At 41.9% G+C, this 15,117-nt stretch overlaps 1 protein-coding gene across 2 annotated transcripts in view; it reads right to left on the reverse strand.

Moving 5' to 3' along the window:
* Positions 1-1,090: 1,090 nt before the first annotated feature.
* LOC101012602 (cytochrome b5) overlaps positions 1,091-15,117 on the reverse strand; it is a 38,494-nt gene continuing 24,467 nt past the window's right edge. Inside the window, exons 2-6 of one of the 2 annotated variants that reach the window (XR_001897477.3) lie at positions 11,039-11,167; positions 8,580-8,609; positions 4,484-4,507; positions 3,278-3,312; positions 1,091-1,469 (exon numbers count right to left, since the gene is read on the reverse strand). Coding sequence is in view for 1 of the 2 variants with exons in the window: in XM_017951846.3 (XP_017807335.1) it covers positions 1,388-1,469; positions 3,278-3,312; positions 8,580-8,609; positions 11,039-11,167 (276 nt within the window). In the remaining variant the exon portion in view is untranslated. The remainder of the gene's footprint in view (positions 1,470-3,277; positions 3,313-4,483; positions 4,508-8,579; positions 8,610-11,038; positions 11,168-15,117) is intronic. The other variant, XM_017951846.3, reaches the window with a different exon arrangement.

The raw sequence follows: 15,117 nt of genomic DNA on the forward strand, positions 1-15,117 counted from the left end.
GAAGCTTGTGGTTTGTCAGCTCACGCCAGTGCAAACGCAGTCACAGCCAACGACACAAGTACTGGGGTCTAACAAATTCAGCTTTGAAGTTTCCACATTTAAAAGAATAACACATAAGGAAGAGAATAATAAATGGGAAGTAAGATGACTGAATCAGCCCCTTAGATCTCCTCCCAAGGAGGAGACAGAGCCACATTAGAACTCTTCAGAGCTCAATACTAGCCGCTAAATTTCTTCAAAGATCAGATTCCAATGTCCTATAATCTCCTTACAAATTAGAAAACCAGCCTTTCCTTAGAAGAGTTTATAAACAACTCTCCCCTCTGAATGAAGAATTCTTAAGACTTCAGAACCTACGACGCTGAGAATGTCTTTGCAATGATACCTGGAAGCTGAGAGAACGGACACTTGCGATGCCCGCTCCTGGTTCATGCGTTTTTAAGTTGCTGATGGTTTTCAATCAGTGAGGATAAGAAGTCTCTTTCATAGGCCCTGTAGGCTACTTTCTCTTTTCTTTTTTTTCTTTTGAGACAGAGTTTTGCTCTTGTTGCCCAGCTGGAGTACACTGGTGTGATGTCGGCTCACTATAACCTCAGCCTCCTGGGTTCAAGCAATTCTCCTGCCTCAGCCTCCCAAGTAGCTGGGATTACAGGCATGCACCACCGTGCCCTGCTAATTTTGTATTTTTAGTAGAGACAGGGTTTCACCATGTTGGTCAGGCTGGTCTTGAACTCCTGACCTCAAGTGATCTACCCATCTTGGCCTCCCAAAGTGCTGGGATAACAGGTGTGAGCCACGATGCCCGGCCACTACTTTCTTTTTAAGATCTATTTCAAGTAGAACAATTATTAGAAATCCTTAAACTATAATTTCTGGCCTTTCTTAATTTCCTTGAAAACAGAAACTACATCGGAAGCATACAATACATGGTTACTCAATGAGATGTGACGATGTGAAAGGAGACGCTCAAACTTATTTCCCCCTCTCCAGTCCTATGGCCTCCCTGGATCTGAATGAGTAACACATTGAAGGATTCCTCTAAATAATCAGATTCTAAACATTAAAGACAATTATACACCAAACAGGCAAACACGGTGCATACTTTAAAAGCCAGATATATTTTTAAAAGATCATGCTTACAATAAGTAAATTACATATTAAGGAAACATCAAAATAAAGTAGATGAATAAAAAGGCACACTCGAAAAATGTGAGCGCAGAAAGGACGGTTCTGTTTGTTTTGTTTCTAATGTCAGAAGAAAGAGAAAGAGATATATTAAAATCATTGTCTTCAAGGGAAGGTTTCCGTCAGTTGAAGTAGTTAGCAATGGCTTCTTTTCTCCTGTGACCAAAGCAGGCTTTTCCTGTGCTGGCTTCTGAGGAGGTAATCAGTCTTCTGCCATGTATAGGCGATACATGAAGGCGACGGCCACTGCAGAGATGGCAGGGATCACCCAGTTGGTCCACCAACTAGAAAGACACAAAAAGCAATCATGCTGACATCATGTGCACTGTGGTGAACTCAAAGTCTTTGCCCTTTCTAACAGAAAATTACCAGGGCATGTTTTTCTTAACTCTGTAACCAATTTTGCTGAAAAGGCAACCTGGATTTGCTAAAAGTGACATGAGTGTAATGCATGCCCTGCTATATGTAGGGCAGGAATCACTCTGCCCTACTGGCTTTATGAGAAAACTCATGCCCCACTTGGCCGGGAGTGGTGGCTCATGCCTGTAATCCCAGCACTTTGGGAGGCCAAGGAGGACGGATCACTTGAGGTCAGGAGTTCGAGACCAGCCTGGCCAACATGGTAAAACCCTCTACCAAAAAATACAAAAATTAGCTGGGCATGGTGGCAGTAGCTAATTGTAATCTCAGCTACTGGGGAGGAGGCTGAGGCAGGAGAATCGCTTGAACCTGGGAGGCAGAGGTTGCAGTGAGCCAAGATGGCCCCACTGCATTCCAGCCTGGGCTATAGAGCGAGACTCTGTCTCAAAAACAAACTAACAAAAATAAACCAACAAAAATAAACAAACCAAAAAACGAATGCCCCACCAGCTGTAAAGTTGAAGAGTATGGGCCCTGTGATTATTAAGGCTGCCATTAACACCACAGCTTTAAGCTTAGGTTAGGAAAATCTAATCTTTACAACCTGTGCTGAAGTGGATTTAAAAGGTTAAGAAACAGAATGGCCAAACTACTTCGTGTGTGGTCCACAGGTCTAAATTCACGGCCCCATCAAAAAAATGCCTAATTTACAGTCCTGATGCATAGAAGTTCGATCTGTAAATTTTACAGATTACAAATCAAATCAGAGACAAAGAAGGGATGAGCTATAATTTCTATTTGAATCTTTCAATTAGATTTGAATCTTTAGATTTCGATCTTTGACTTACTTTCTTAGAAAATGGAAATTAATGTGTAAGGCTTCAGAAATAGACTAGGTCTACATATGTGTTTCATAGGGATTGTAAGTGCAATCGTTTCATAAGGATTACAAGTGTAACTTTCATAAGAATTACAAGCATAACTTTTGTCTTAGTGGGGTTTGGTGGGGTTTTTCAATTTCACTTTAGAAAGAAACTGGCTTGTTAATGAAGAGTAAGGTGAAATACTGCCTGTAGGCAGGGAATATTCCAAAACACCAACAGACTGAGGCAGTTAAATTTGACAGGATGAAATACAAATGTGTGGTTTTGAGCTTGGGTCCAACAAAGTGGCTATTACGGAAGTCAATATAGTAGAGCTGCCAAAAAGGTGAATATGCACTTGGACTATCATAAACAAATCTGGTGCCTAGAATAATTGAGTCATGCTACACGCAGATTACCAGCTTCAACTTTAAAGCTAACAAAAATGACAAAGGAAAACTGACCTGTGCTTAGGGAAATGTAATCACTAGAGTTTAAGAAACAGACATGGATTGAAAGGAAGCAAATGGACTGTCTGCCTGGATGAGCCAGGGAAGCGCTGTGGGACTGGCCGCCTAAGATGCTGCCCTGGGGGAAAAGGAAATGCAGTTGTTCTGTTTGTTCCTTGGGGTGGATGTAGCCAGCCCGTGAGATCACCTGGCGAGATCACGTGGCTGTGGACGGTGTTCACTGTCCCCTGCCTGAAAGCTTGGGGCTGAGCGCTCTGAACAGTCTGGCCTTCAGTGGAAAGTTGCTGAGACAGCACAGTGTCAGGCCCAGGAACCCAGCAGGTGGGGGACGCACCTCGTCCAACCTGGACCCATGAGCCTTCCCATATACCACTGCTTTAAAAGAAAGCTCCCACATACCTGGAACTAGAATCAACAGTAGTGATAAGAGTTTCCTGAAACACGAGAGGAAAAAGTAAAGTAAGTTCAAGGGAATGGTGAACTTATTCCATTGACTCAAATCCTTCTGAAAATAAGAACACAATATTTTACGCAATGCATTCTTCAGAAGATGTCAAAAAGGAAAATTATAAACTTCTTTTCACTAAAATGCCTAACTTTGTTTTTTTCCAGAATAAAACATTTTAGTCATCATCTATATTTACTTAAGGACATAACCTCAATAATTTAAAAACATTCAAAATTAGTATGCTACATAAAATATCTTACACACGCTAGACATCTGAATACTTTAATGCAGAAACTGAAAAGAGACATTCATGTTCACATACACATAATCCCATGTCACCTTTAGAAAAAGCAGTTTCATTCTTCAAAAGCATGAACAACACAATGTTCAATAAAAAAATCAGTTATTTTATTCAAATCTGACAGATGTAAAAAAGTGTACCTATATTACATTAAATACATGTGAACCAAAAAGAACGGCCATTTTAAATTCTACACTCTAGGCCAACTTTTTCGGGGGGCTGCTTTAATTCTCACCAGACGGTACCAGCAAGACACCAGACCAGCCTCACGGGACTGCTCTGCTGGTGTCACACTTGTCACCAGCTGGTCACTGTCAGCCTAACAGCAAATCCCCAAATAAGAAAGCCCTGTTTTTACCAGCAAGACACCAGACCAGCCTCACGAGACTGCTATGGCTGGCGTCACACTTGTCACCAGCTGGTCACTGTCAGCCTAACAGCAAATCTCCAAATAAGAAAGCCCTGTTTTTATCCTCCAGGGCTTTCTGGGAGCAGCTCTTTTGAGTAGCACTAAAGTGAATGGACAATGATTCTGGAAAAACGCATACTTCTCCAAACAGCTCAAAAGCTAAGGTCTAGTGAACTATAAACTTTTGGGGCTTGAAAACGGGTTAAGCAGCATTCTTTTGATGTTCCACACCAATATAAGCATTAGTGCCTCAAACAGAAGTTGCCATAAATAAGACAGCTTCAGATCTGCAGTTTCCCAAAGCACAGATAAAAAAGCATTAGCAAAACAATCAGCGGCCTGCAGTAAGACAAAGCATCACTCTGCAAAGCACGTTAGAGAAACTCCCATGAAAAGACAGACACCTTTCAGGGAAAAGCAAGCAAAGCAGTTATGAGACCCACCAACCTTGAAACATTGCCTTTAAGGTTCCTGACACAGTAGGGGAAAAAAAGGTAAGCCATTTAAAAAAAAATTGCAAATGTATTATCTATTCCAGCAATTTTAAAATCTTAGCATCTATAAAAATATTCATAACTACGGCAAGAGGATTTTCCAAATTTTGTATATATGAATAAAATTAACAAAGATTACTAGAAATAATCAAAATATACAAAAATATTAGTTAGCTATTAGAGGGCACAATCAGTTCTGAAACAAAAGAATCACTGAAGGTAAAATATGATTGTCAAACTAGAAAGTTAAGCATTAAACAACCAACAGAAGGCAAACGCAAACATCCATGGCATCGTTAAAATGAGCACAGGCATTTCACCAACTGCTGACAACTCTGGAACCTCCCACCTGCCGTCCTGCTGCCTTTGTGGTTACCATGGGTGAGCGCTAAGGTTAAAACACTACTTTCGCACCAGCAACACCAGCAACAGCCATGAATTCTAAAGAGGGGAACCTGAAATAATCCTATCATCTTTTGATGGTTGATTATCTTCTTGGTTCTGTAGCCCAGGATGCTTGACAGTTAGAGGAAGTTTGAATTACCACTTTGCACTTTGATGAAAAAGTAATTGGTCTTTAGTGGTCAATGTTCTGAGGGCCTCACTTGGGTTTAGGGACGTGACTATCAAAGTATGTCAGCAATGAACAAGGAGAAAGACGATGGTTTTTATGATTGGCTCTGCCACCTGTTCACTCCATGACTTTGAGGGTTCAACTTCAGTAAAAAGAGGTTAACAATCAAATCAGTGTGTCAAAGTCTGAGCATGGTGGCTCATGCCTGTAATCCCAGCACTTTGGGAGGCCAAGACGGGCGGGTTGCTTGAGTCCAGCAGTTCAACACCAGTCTGGGCAACATGGCGAAACCCAAATACAAAAATTAGCTGGGCACAGTGCTGTGTGTCTATGGTCCAGCTACTCGGGAGGCTGAGGTGGGAGGATTGCTTGACCCCGGGAGGTGGATGTTGCAGTGAGTCGAGATCTATGCCACTGCACTCCAGCCTGGGCAACAGAGTGAGATCCCGTCTCAAAAAAATAAAACAAGTATGTCATGGATAATGACTTATGAAAGTCATGTGAATCCATGTAAATTATAAGCTCCATAAATTATGAAAAGCATGCAAAGCCCAATAAGCTTTTGTGCATCAGAGTCATCTCATTTATAAGTTCATCTAACATAACCCACTCTTTAGTTGGAAGCCTATCTCTCTTCAAATACTGACAGAGTGATGTCTAACACGGCAAGCCCAGAACCTAGAGAAGAAGCTTAAGGGACTGCAACTGACCAGCCTGAGATGGCTGCTGGACGGTTCTGGAGCATGTCTGTGATTCAGGTGCTTAAACTTCTCAGCAGCAATGTACTCACCTCCCTTGGTAGGTCTAACATGGAGATACTGTGAGGACCAAATAATTTCTGTAAGAATGCTTTAAAAACTATAACCAAGAAGGGGTATTGCTATGACTAATATTCTCTATGTAAACAAATGTGATAGAAACATTTATGTTTGATTAAAATGCATGATTTCTAAGTCTACAAATACCTTAATTTGGTAACTCAACACGATGCTTTCCTTAGGGCAAGTTCAAGCTAATAATCTTTACTGCATTTTATTTCACTATTCAACTAGATATTTTAAGCAGACAACATTTCAAAAATTCAGACCACAGTGTACATTCTTCAACCTCTCGGAGATAGGTGGATGGGTTATACAGACACATGACAAAAGAAGTACCTAAGGACACTCTTTACCTCTGCTAAACCAAAAGCACAAGAAAGATAAATCCAGAAAAGTGCTCATGTATTTCCTTTCGTTTAATCTGCTTATGGCCTCTCAAAAAGGCCAGCAAGCTCTTGTCCCACATTCTTCCGGTTCTGCTCTCACTGAAGCAAAGTCACAATAAAGAAGAGTTGTTTAAAAAAAAATACTCAGAAGTTAGTTAATCCGTAAAAATCTCTGAAGAGATTAAAACATCTACTTTAGGCTGGGTGTCATGGCTCACGCCTGTAACCCAGCACTTTGGGAGGCTGAAGCAGGTGAATGCCTGAGGTCAGGAGTTCAAGACCAGCCTGGCCAACATGGTGAAACCCCATCTCTACTAAAAATATAAAAAATTAGCTAGGCATGGTGGCAGGCGTCTGTAATTCCAGCTACTTGGGAGGCTGAGGTAGGAGAATCGCTTGAACCCGGCAGGTGGAGGTTGCAGTGAGCCGAGATCATGCCATTGCACTCCAGCCAGGGTGACAAGAGCAAAACTCCGTCTCAAAAACAAGCAAGCAAACAAACAAACAAAAATCTACTTTAAAAAGTTAGTGTGATTCTCAAACTTCAGTAAGACCTTCCACACCTAACAAGCTGATCAAATATCAACTGCTAATGCTGGAATGAAGTAAACCATGTCTTAACACACAAAGGGCTGTCACTCAGTGTTGTCAGGAGAGCCTTCTTTGATGCTAAAAGCTAAAGTCCCGGAATTTACCCCATAAACTTGCTCTGTTCCCAAAATATTCTCAGTATCAAAGTAATTGCCACTTTAAAATAGAAAATAAGAACAATAAACAGTAACGGGCAATTAATCCAACAGTATAGGTTGTAATACACGTGTTCTAAAAGCAAACAAAGAAGGAAAGGCTTTGTCCTTCACACTGAAAGCAGCTATGGCAGGAGACATGGGTACAATCTTACACCTACAAGTGTTTTCTGCTTGTCATCTTTATGGTTAGGGAAGCGGCTGGCCCTGCGGTCATCTAAGTTCATCTAAGGAATCTTAAACCTTTGTTTTGCTATAGCTAAATGACTTATACCAAAATGATTACCATGCCGAACACATGATAAAAAAATAAATATATATTCTTCCCTTAAAAGACTTCAGAGAAAAAGGAAAAACTTAATGCATCACAGAATTTCAGCTGTCCAAAAAGTAGCCTCAAAAAAGGTGCTAACGTCAAATGAACTCACAGCAAGGGTTCTGAGCAACTGTCACAGAGGCCATTCAAATTCTGAAGCCAATTTTTTATCTTCTGGAAGTACTCATATCATTAACATTGAACTTAAGTCTTTCTTGAATAAGGAGAGAACATACAAATAAAATTGCTTTGTACTAAACAGTATTACACAAGACTTGTATTGTACTATCAGGGATGTTGAGGTAAATGTGGCCTTTAAGCTTATATCATTGGATTAACTGCTTTGATCCTTTTGTAGATTAAAGACGATGTCTTGGCAGCAACAACTCAAAAAATCAACTCACCAGTTCTCAACACAAGCTCAGTGGGGTCTTGTTGCACTTACTCTAATAAAACCAAGAATTTACATCAAAACAAAAAATTATACTTTCTTTTTTGTCGTGTGTTTTAAGCAAAACTTTCCCCCATAGTCCTTTAATTAGACACTAGAAACTACTTTGCCTACTTGTACTTTTCAGGAACTTAGGCTGTGCTCTTCCATTGTCACCCTACATTTATCTTCAAATATCAGTGAGATGGGCAGTTCAGAGAGAAAGGCTAGTGAATCATAACATAAAACTAGTATTGCCAGAGTTATTTTCCTTCTCCAAGGAAAAGTACGTCAAAAGGGTATTATTTAATTTCATTAAATTCACCTGACAAATATTTATGAACACCTACTAGGCCCAAGAGACTTAAAGATGAAGAATACATGAGACATACCCTTAAAGATTTAAGTAATAAAACCACTGTCCATTCAGATTTTAAGTTCTCTAAAAATAAGGCTTGTGTCAAACCTTTTAGATCACAAGCACAGTGCTACTACAAAATGTAGCTCTTCAAAGGGTATATATTGATAATTATGACGAAAAATGTAGTTTAAGTATTGACAGCCTTAAAAAAATTACACACAAGCCATCCTAACAAATCACACTGACAAGTTTTCCATACATAAAAAATGTTTGCTGAGCCAGTAGGTTACATATTCATTTATCTAGAAAGACCGGTGCTGGCCTCAGTCAGGTACATAAAACACCTCTGCCTTCAGTTTGACAAGTATTAAATACAATGAAAACATCCAGAGACATTTGAGATGGTCACACTCACCGGAGGCTTGCTTAACTTTGGTCTGTCGTCCTGCAAGGAAAAAATGAGGCATATTATGGAATTTAAAAATCTACAAAGGTACCACTTCCAAAATGTTGACTTTGAGATTTTTTTTAATTACAATTCAGTAATTACCATTTCAGATTCAACATTTAGCTATTAAACGCAAAGTTTGATCCATCTGATTTAACAGCAAAAATCAGTAGCAGATTAAGTGCCAAGAGATATTTTCTATCTAGAGTTCCAAAGTTTAGAACGGCGCCCAAGACAGTCCTCTGTACATGTTGATGTGCACACACCTTTATTGGACTCAGATTGTGATACGTAATTCAGGGGGCAGCTGAAGACTAATTCTTCCCTTCTGTCCTCTCAAATTCCATTTGAGATTGTGCATGTGTCTCTTATGTGTGTGGCCTCTTCAGTTAAGCCCTGCAATCTCCCAGGTTTAGAGTCATAAACTATTTCAACTTCAGGCTGCAGCTGTCAAAAAGACTGTGTGTTTAAAGGCTGGCCGGGGGAAGCCCAGGGGGCAGATGAAGCAGAAATGCCACAGTCAGAGCCTGAAACCTAACCCACAGCTGGAAACAAGGATGCGATCAGGCATGTGTAAGGGCAGGCCTCCCTGATGACCCCAAAACAACTCAGCCTTTGTGAAGTATGGGATGAAAATATAGGGGCAGATAAACTTGTCAGATAAATGAAGCTTCCTCCCTCAAAGTACGTATCTCCCACCACCAAAAACAAAATCAAACGAACCTCCCCACTCAATGAAGCTGTTCTCAAATGGATTTCCTACTTTCGAGCCTTCTACAAAGAACCTAATGTAACCTTTCCTTCATTCACAGTCATTACAGGAAGCATCGTGGTATATGATAAGGCTTTTCCTGTATTTTTAAGAGTTTCTCAGTTCGCTCACTTGGAATGAGGCTATTTGCCTCTCCATTGTTTTCTTAAGAGAGCAGAGCTGGCTCCTAGCAGGCCTCCGTCCCCTTCCGGTGGGCTGCTCACCATGCACAAGTGGGAAGGCAGGACGGAGCCAGGCACTCCCAGAGGTGGACAGGGCAGCTGCGTGTGCGGCCCTGGGATCCACTCCAGATGCTCAGAGTGCTCGGAGACTTCTTTCCAAGTTTTCAGCGATTTTCCTGACAACTTAGGTTGACAGACTAGTGACATTTAACATGGTCATTTACAACTGCCACAGAAGAGTCTAAAATCATAACACAGCCCAACATGCCTGATCCCATCCTTGTTCATGGAAAAGCCAAATCAGGGCCAGGCGCGGTGACTCACACCTGTAATCCCAGCACTTTGGGAGGCCGAGGTGGGTGGATTACCTGAGGTCAGGAGTTCAAGACCAACTTGGCCAATATGGCGAAACCCCATCTCTACTAAAAATACAAAAAAATTGGCCAGGCGCAGTAGTGGGAGCCTGTAATCCCAGCTACTCGGGAGGCTGGGGCAGGAGAATGGCGTGAACCCAGGAGGCGGAGCTTGCAGTGAGCCAGGATCGCGCCACTCACTCCAGCTTGGGCGACAGAGCAAGACTCAGTCTCAAAAAAAAAAAAAAAAAAAAAAGTAAAGAAAGAAGGAAAAGCCAAATTAGGCCAGTGTTTTCCAAAAGTTGGTCAACAGACTGGTCCAGAGCTGACATCCTCGAAGGTCTGGGGTACAGTGAGCGGAATACAGACAATGCGCTAGTTCTACAGAAGGCAGAGTTATTCATTTCACAGAGCTGCATTTTTATACTTTTAAAATCATTTTTTAGAACTAAAATATCCTTGGTCTGATGAAAGTAGAAGTGGGATTCTTAATAAAAATATTTCGGTCGGAAAAGGAAAGAAAGCAATGCTGGGTTGATTGCCCCACCCTGTAAAAGGTGCTGCTCCACGGAACTTCTAGGACTGAGCAGCACTCCACTCCCCGTGCGTGGCTGTGGGGTGGGGCATGCTGACTAAAACGAAGTGCCAGTAAAAAATGCAACCAGGCTGGGCACAGGGGCTCATGCCTGTAATCTCAGCACTTTGAGAGGCTGAGGTGGGCAGATGGCTTGAGCCCAGGAGTTTGAGACCAGCCTGGGCAACACGGTGAAACCCCATCTCTACAAAAAATATGAAATTTATCAGGTGTGGTGGTGTGTGCCTGGAGTCCCAGCTACCAAGAGGCTGAGGCAGGAGGACGGCTCGAGCCCAGGAGGTTGAGGCTGCCGTGAGCCATGATCACGCCACTGCACTCCAGCCTGGGTGACAGAGTAAGATCTGTCCCCCCCAAAAAAAAAAAAAGCAACAGTGAAATGTAAAGACATTTTTGGTCAATTTATTTATGACAAAAATGGTGTCCTAAAATCAGAAGTTTTTGCTTTACTCCTTTTTAAATGTGTATCCATGCAAGCTTACAGACTTGGGTAAGGTCATCTGATAGCCTTAAATACAAATAAGAAAAGGCCCCCAAAATGTACTTACTGGATGGAGCTCCCCAATGATGTATGTTTTGGACATTTCCCTGGCATCCGTAGAGTGCCCGACATCCTCAAAGTTCTCAGTCGCGTCACCTCCAGCTTGTTCCCTTAAGACTTCTTCCCCACCAGGGTGCTGTTCAAAGGAGAGGGAGAACACATCTTTTTTTCAGGTAAATGAATTAAGAGAAAATGGCCAGAATTTATTTAACCAAACAGGTGACTCCTTCAGAAGACACAGATGACAACAGGAGACTGTAACTTATACATAAACATGGATTAAAACAACACAGGCCTTTATATTCAATTTCCATCATGCAAGTACAATAGGCCTAGGCAGCAGAATTGCTTGGGCCCAAGTTCAAGGCCAACCTGGGCAACACTGTGAAACTCTATAACTATAAAATATAATTTAAAATAATTAGCCAGGCATGGTGGCACACCCCTGCAGTCCCAGCTACATGAGAGGCTGAAGTGGGAAGATGGCATAAGCTCAAGGGGCTGAGGCTTCAGTGAACAGTGACTGCACCTCTGTACTACAGCCTGGGTCACAGAGGGAGACCCTCAAAAAGATAGAAGTAAAAAAAAAAATTTAAAAACAACCTTTTCCGGCCGGGCACAGAAGCTCACGCCTGTAATCCCAGGCAGATCACTTGAGTTCAGGATTTTGAGACCAACCTGGCCAACACGGCAAAACCCTGTCTACCAAAAAATACAAAAATTAGCCAGCCGTGGTGGCGGGCACCTGTAGTCCCAGCTATTCAGGAGGCTGAGCCTTAAGAATCCCTTGAATCCACGAGGCGGAGGTTGCAGTGAGCCGAGATTGCGCCACTGCATTCCAGCCTAGGCGACAAAGCGAGACTGTCTCAAAAAAAAAAAAAAAAAAAAAAAGAGAGAAAGAAGGAAAGAAAGAACCTTTCACTAATACCATATGTTGCTTCCCCATGTCATTCATACAGCTTAGAAAAAGCATGAGGCTCATGTCCTTCATCCTTTGCTAATGTCTGTTTTGTTTTTCCATAAGGCTCTCAAAATTGCTCTTATTCTCCACCCAATCTATTTTTTCTTGACTCCTGTACCTGAGACTGACTACTCTGACTTCTTAGTCTAAGTGTGGCCTCAAGAGCTGGCATGCCTCCTGAGATAGCGATTCACAAGAGGCACGTGTGTGTCACTTCCCTCTGGAAAGCACCCTGCGTGCCCGTGCCGGCAATGCACAGACAGCACAGCCTGTCAGACAGATAAGTTCCTACCTTTGCAGAACTCACTTTCTGGTAGGAAAAAAGAAAAAAAAAAAAACAAAAAACAAGTGACTTGCTGAAGACGCTGCCACCAGGCCACAGTGCTGCCAGGACACAATGGAGGCACGGAGGCAGGGGCTCAACTCCGCAGTGGGGAGAGGCGGGAAGAGCGTCTTGTGGAAAAAAGGAGTTTTAGTGCTTTCAGCTGCTTTAATTAGTGAACCAAGATGGTCATGATGCAGGGAGGGAAATTTTTTCTCCAAGATGATTGACAAGTGGGGCTTAGTCACAGGACAGAGGCAAGGATGTCTAAAGACTCTCGGGCAAGGGAAGTAGCTCTCAGAGTAATAAAAAAGGAAGTGGAGCTTGGGCAAGGCATCCTAAATATGTACTTTTGTAGAAAGAAAAAGAAACACCTTCTTTAACTGAGCTTGAATGTTATCTTAGACTCATCCTGACCTTGGGCAAGTCACCTGCAAGTGTCTAACAACTGGACAAAAACCAGTCTCCCTTGCAGAGTTGACTGTGGTCAGTCCTTAATTTCTCCCAGTAATGAAGACATCAGGGCACATAACATTGTAGGAAGGTGGATCATTGTTCTGTTTTGAAACTGTTTCTCTTCCTACTTTGTCTAAACATACCTAGTGCTAAAGAAATCCACTCTTTTTTCTTTTTATAACGTTTATCCATCTATGCTGCAGAAAAATTGGGAAGTACAAAGAAAAACATTAAAATCACCTATCATCTTGCCTCCAGAGAGCTGGACATACACTCACACGTATGTGTATATAATGTTTGATAGAAACTGTGATCATTATCCTGTGCATTGTTTTAGAAAATAAAAAGGAGGTAATACATGATACGGAGGCAGGGGTGCCTCCTGGTTACCACTCACTCTGTGAACTTGGGAAAATCCGTATATAGTTTTTGAGGATGAAATGTATTAATGTATGTATCTGGCACATCATTTATGCTTAATAACTATTACCCAGCATTTTTAGTAAACACTTTCCAGTGTCACTACGTTAGTCTGTTTTGTACTAACGTAGTACCGGAGACTGGATCATTGACAAAGAAAAAAGAGGTTACTTTGGCCCTCAGTTCTGCAGCCTGTGTAAGCATGGCACCATCATCTGCTCAGCCTCTGGTGAGGCCTCGGGAAGCTTTTACGCACAGTGGAAGGCACGGGGGAGCTCACGCATTCCATGGCAAGAGAGGAGGTGGTCCCAGGCTCTTTCAAACAACCAACTCTGCCTGAACTAACAAAGTGAGAAGTCACTCACTACTGCGAGGACAGCACAAAGCCATTCATAAGGGATCTGTCCCCATGACCCAAACATTCCTGCTCAGCCACCTCCAATCCTGGAGGCCACATTTCAACAGAGGTTTGGAGGGAACATGTGCAAACCATGTCAGTCACTAAGTATTCTTCCTCAATGGGACTTTGACATGGCTACATGCTGTTACATTGTATAGGCATTCCCCCAATTTATTAAAATGTCTTCTGCTGGGGCCATTTAGATGATTAAAAGTCCACCTTAAACCGGCATGGGAATGCACGCCAGACGTGCAGACAACAGAAAGGCTACCTCAAAGCCAACCTCAAGCTTCCGGATTCCTCTCCCAGCCTGCAGCAATAAAAACATGGTTTTGTTCATTCCGGAAAAGTCTGCCTAAGGTTGGGCACTTCCACTCACCTACTGAGTAGAGAGAAGCCACATGGTGAGATACAAAACGACTCAGCCGGCACCCACAACTATGTAAACTCACAGACTGCCGTTACTCGCATGGGGACTGCTTAACCCAGGAACTGCGTAACTTTTGATTCCTGTTAAGGATACGTCAGTGGAGACAAATCTCCCAGAGTCAATCATTGTTTGCCAGGGACAGCTGATGTTCAAAGGACGACTTCAAGTGAGGTTAAAAGCATGGACTTGTCTGTTTGTAAAGAATCGCAGACTTAGACAAGTTTTTAGATACAGAATTCTGATCTTTAAAGTGCTAAAATAGAGAAAATAAACATTCAATTTCATGGGGTAATTCGACAGTCTTAATCTGAAACAGAAGTACAACAGGGCAACTCCTCACCTTAATTTTTGACCAAGAACAGGAACAAGGGATAAGTATGTATGAATCTACCTATCAACCTCTGGTTTTCACCTTCCGTAAACCATTTGTGGGGCAATTTTCTAACAACAACAACAAAAAAAAAAAAAGAGAGAAAGAGAAACATCTTGGATTATATTCGTTTCTCTGATAACACATGTAAAATTTTAAAGATTTAAAAAACTAAGAGAAAAGCATAGCTTAGAATAAACGAACTGACACTAAAATATTTTCACTCTATCCTAAAGGTCTATCTTAATAAGTAGTAGGAAAATCAAATCCTAAAAATTGATACTTTGGAAAAAATAACTCATCCTGATAAGACAGTAAAAGATGAGGGTGGCTTTTTGTAATATCTAATATTTTCCTTGAAATATATGTATTATGGAGAGACACTTTGCCAAGTAAACTGAATCTAAATCATGTTTTGAAACTTGTCAATCGTGTCAATCTTCTCACTCTTGTTAGAAAATATATGCAGCAATTTTAATATGCACACATCACTTTTTGGCGGGGGGAGCGGAATCTCTCTCTGTCACCCAGGCTGGAGTGCAGTGGCGCGATTTCAGCTCACTGCAACCTCCGCCTCCCAGGTTCAAGCGATTTTTCTGTCTCAGTCTCCGGAGTAGCTGGGACTACAGGCGCCCACCACCACGCCCGGCTAATTTTTGTATCTTTAGTAGAGACGGGATTTCACCACATTGGTCAGGCTGGTCTTGAACTCCTGACCTCAGGTGAT

This window comes from Papio anubis, chromosome 19 (genome assembly GCF_008728515.1).
Source record: "Papio anubis isolate 15944 chromosome 19, Panubis1.0, whole genome shotgun sequence".
Taxonomy (NCBI): Eukaryota; Metazoa; Chordata; class Mammalia; order Primates; family Cercopithecidae; genus Papio; species Papio anubis.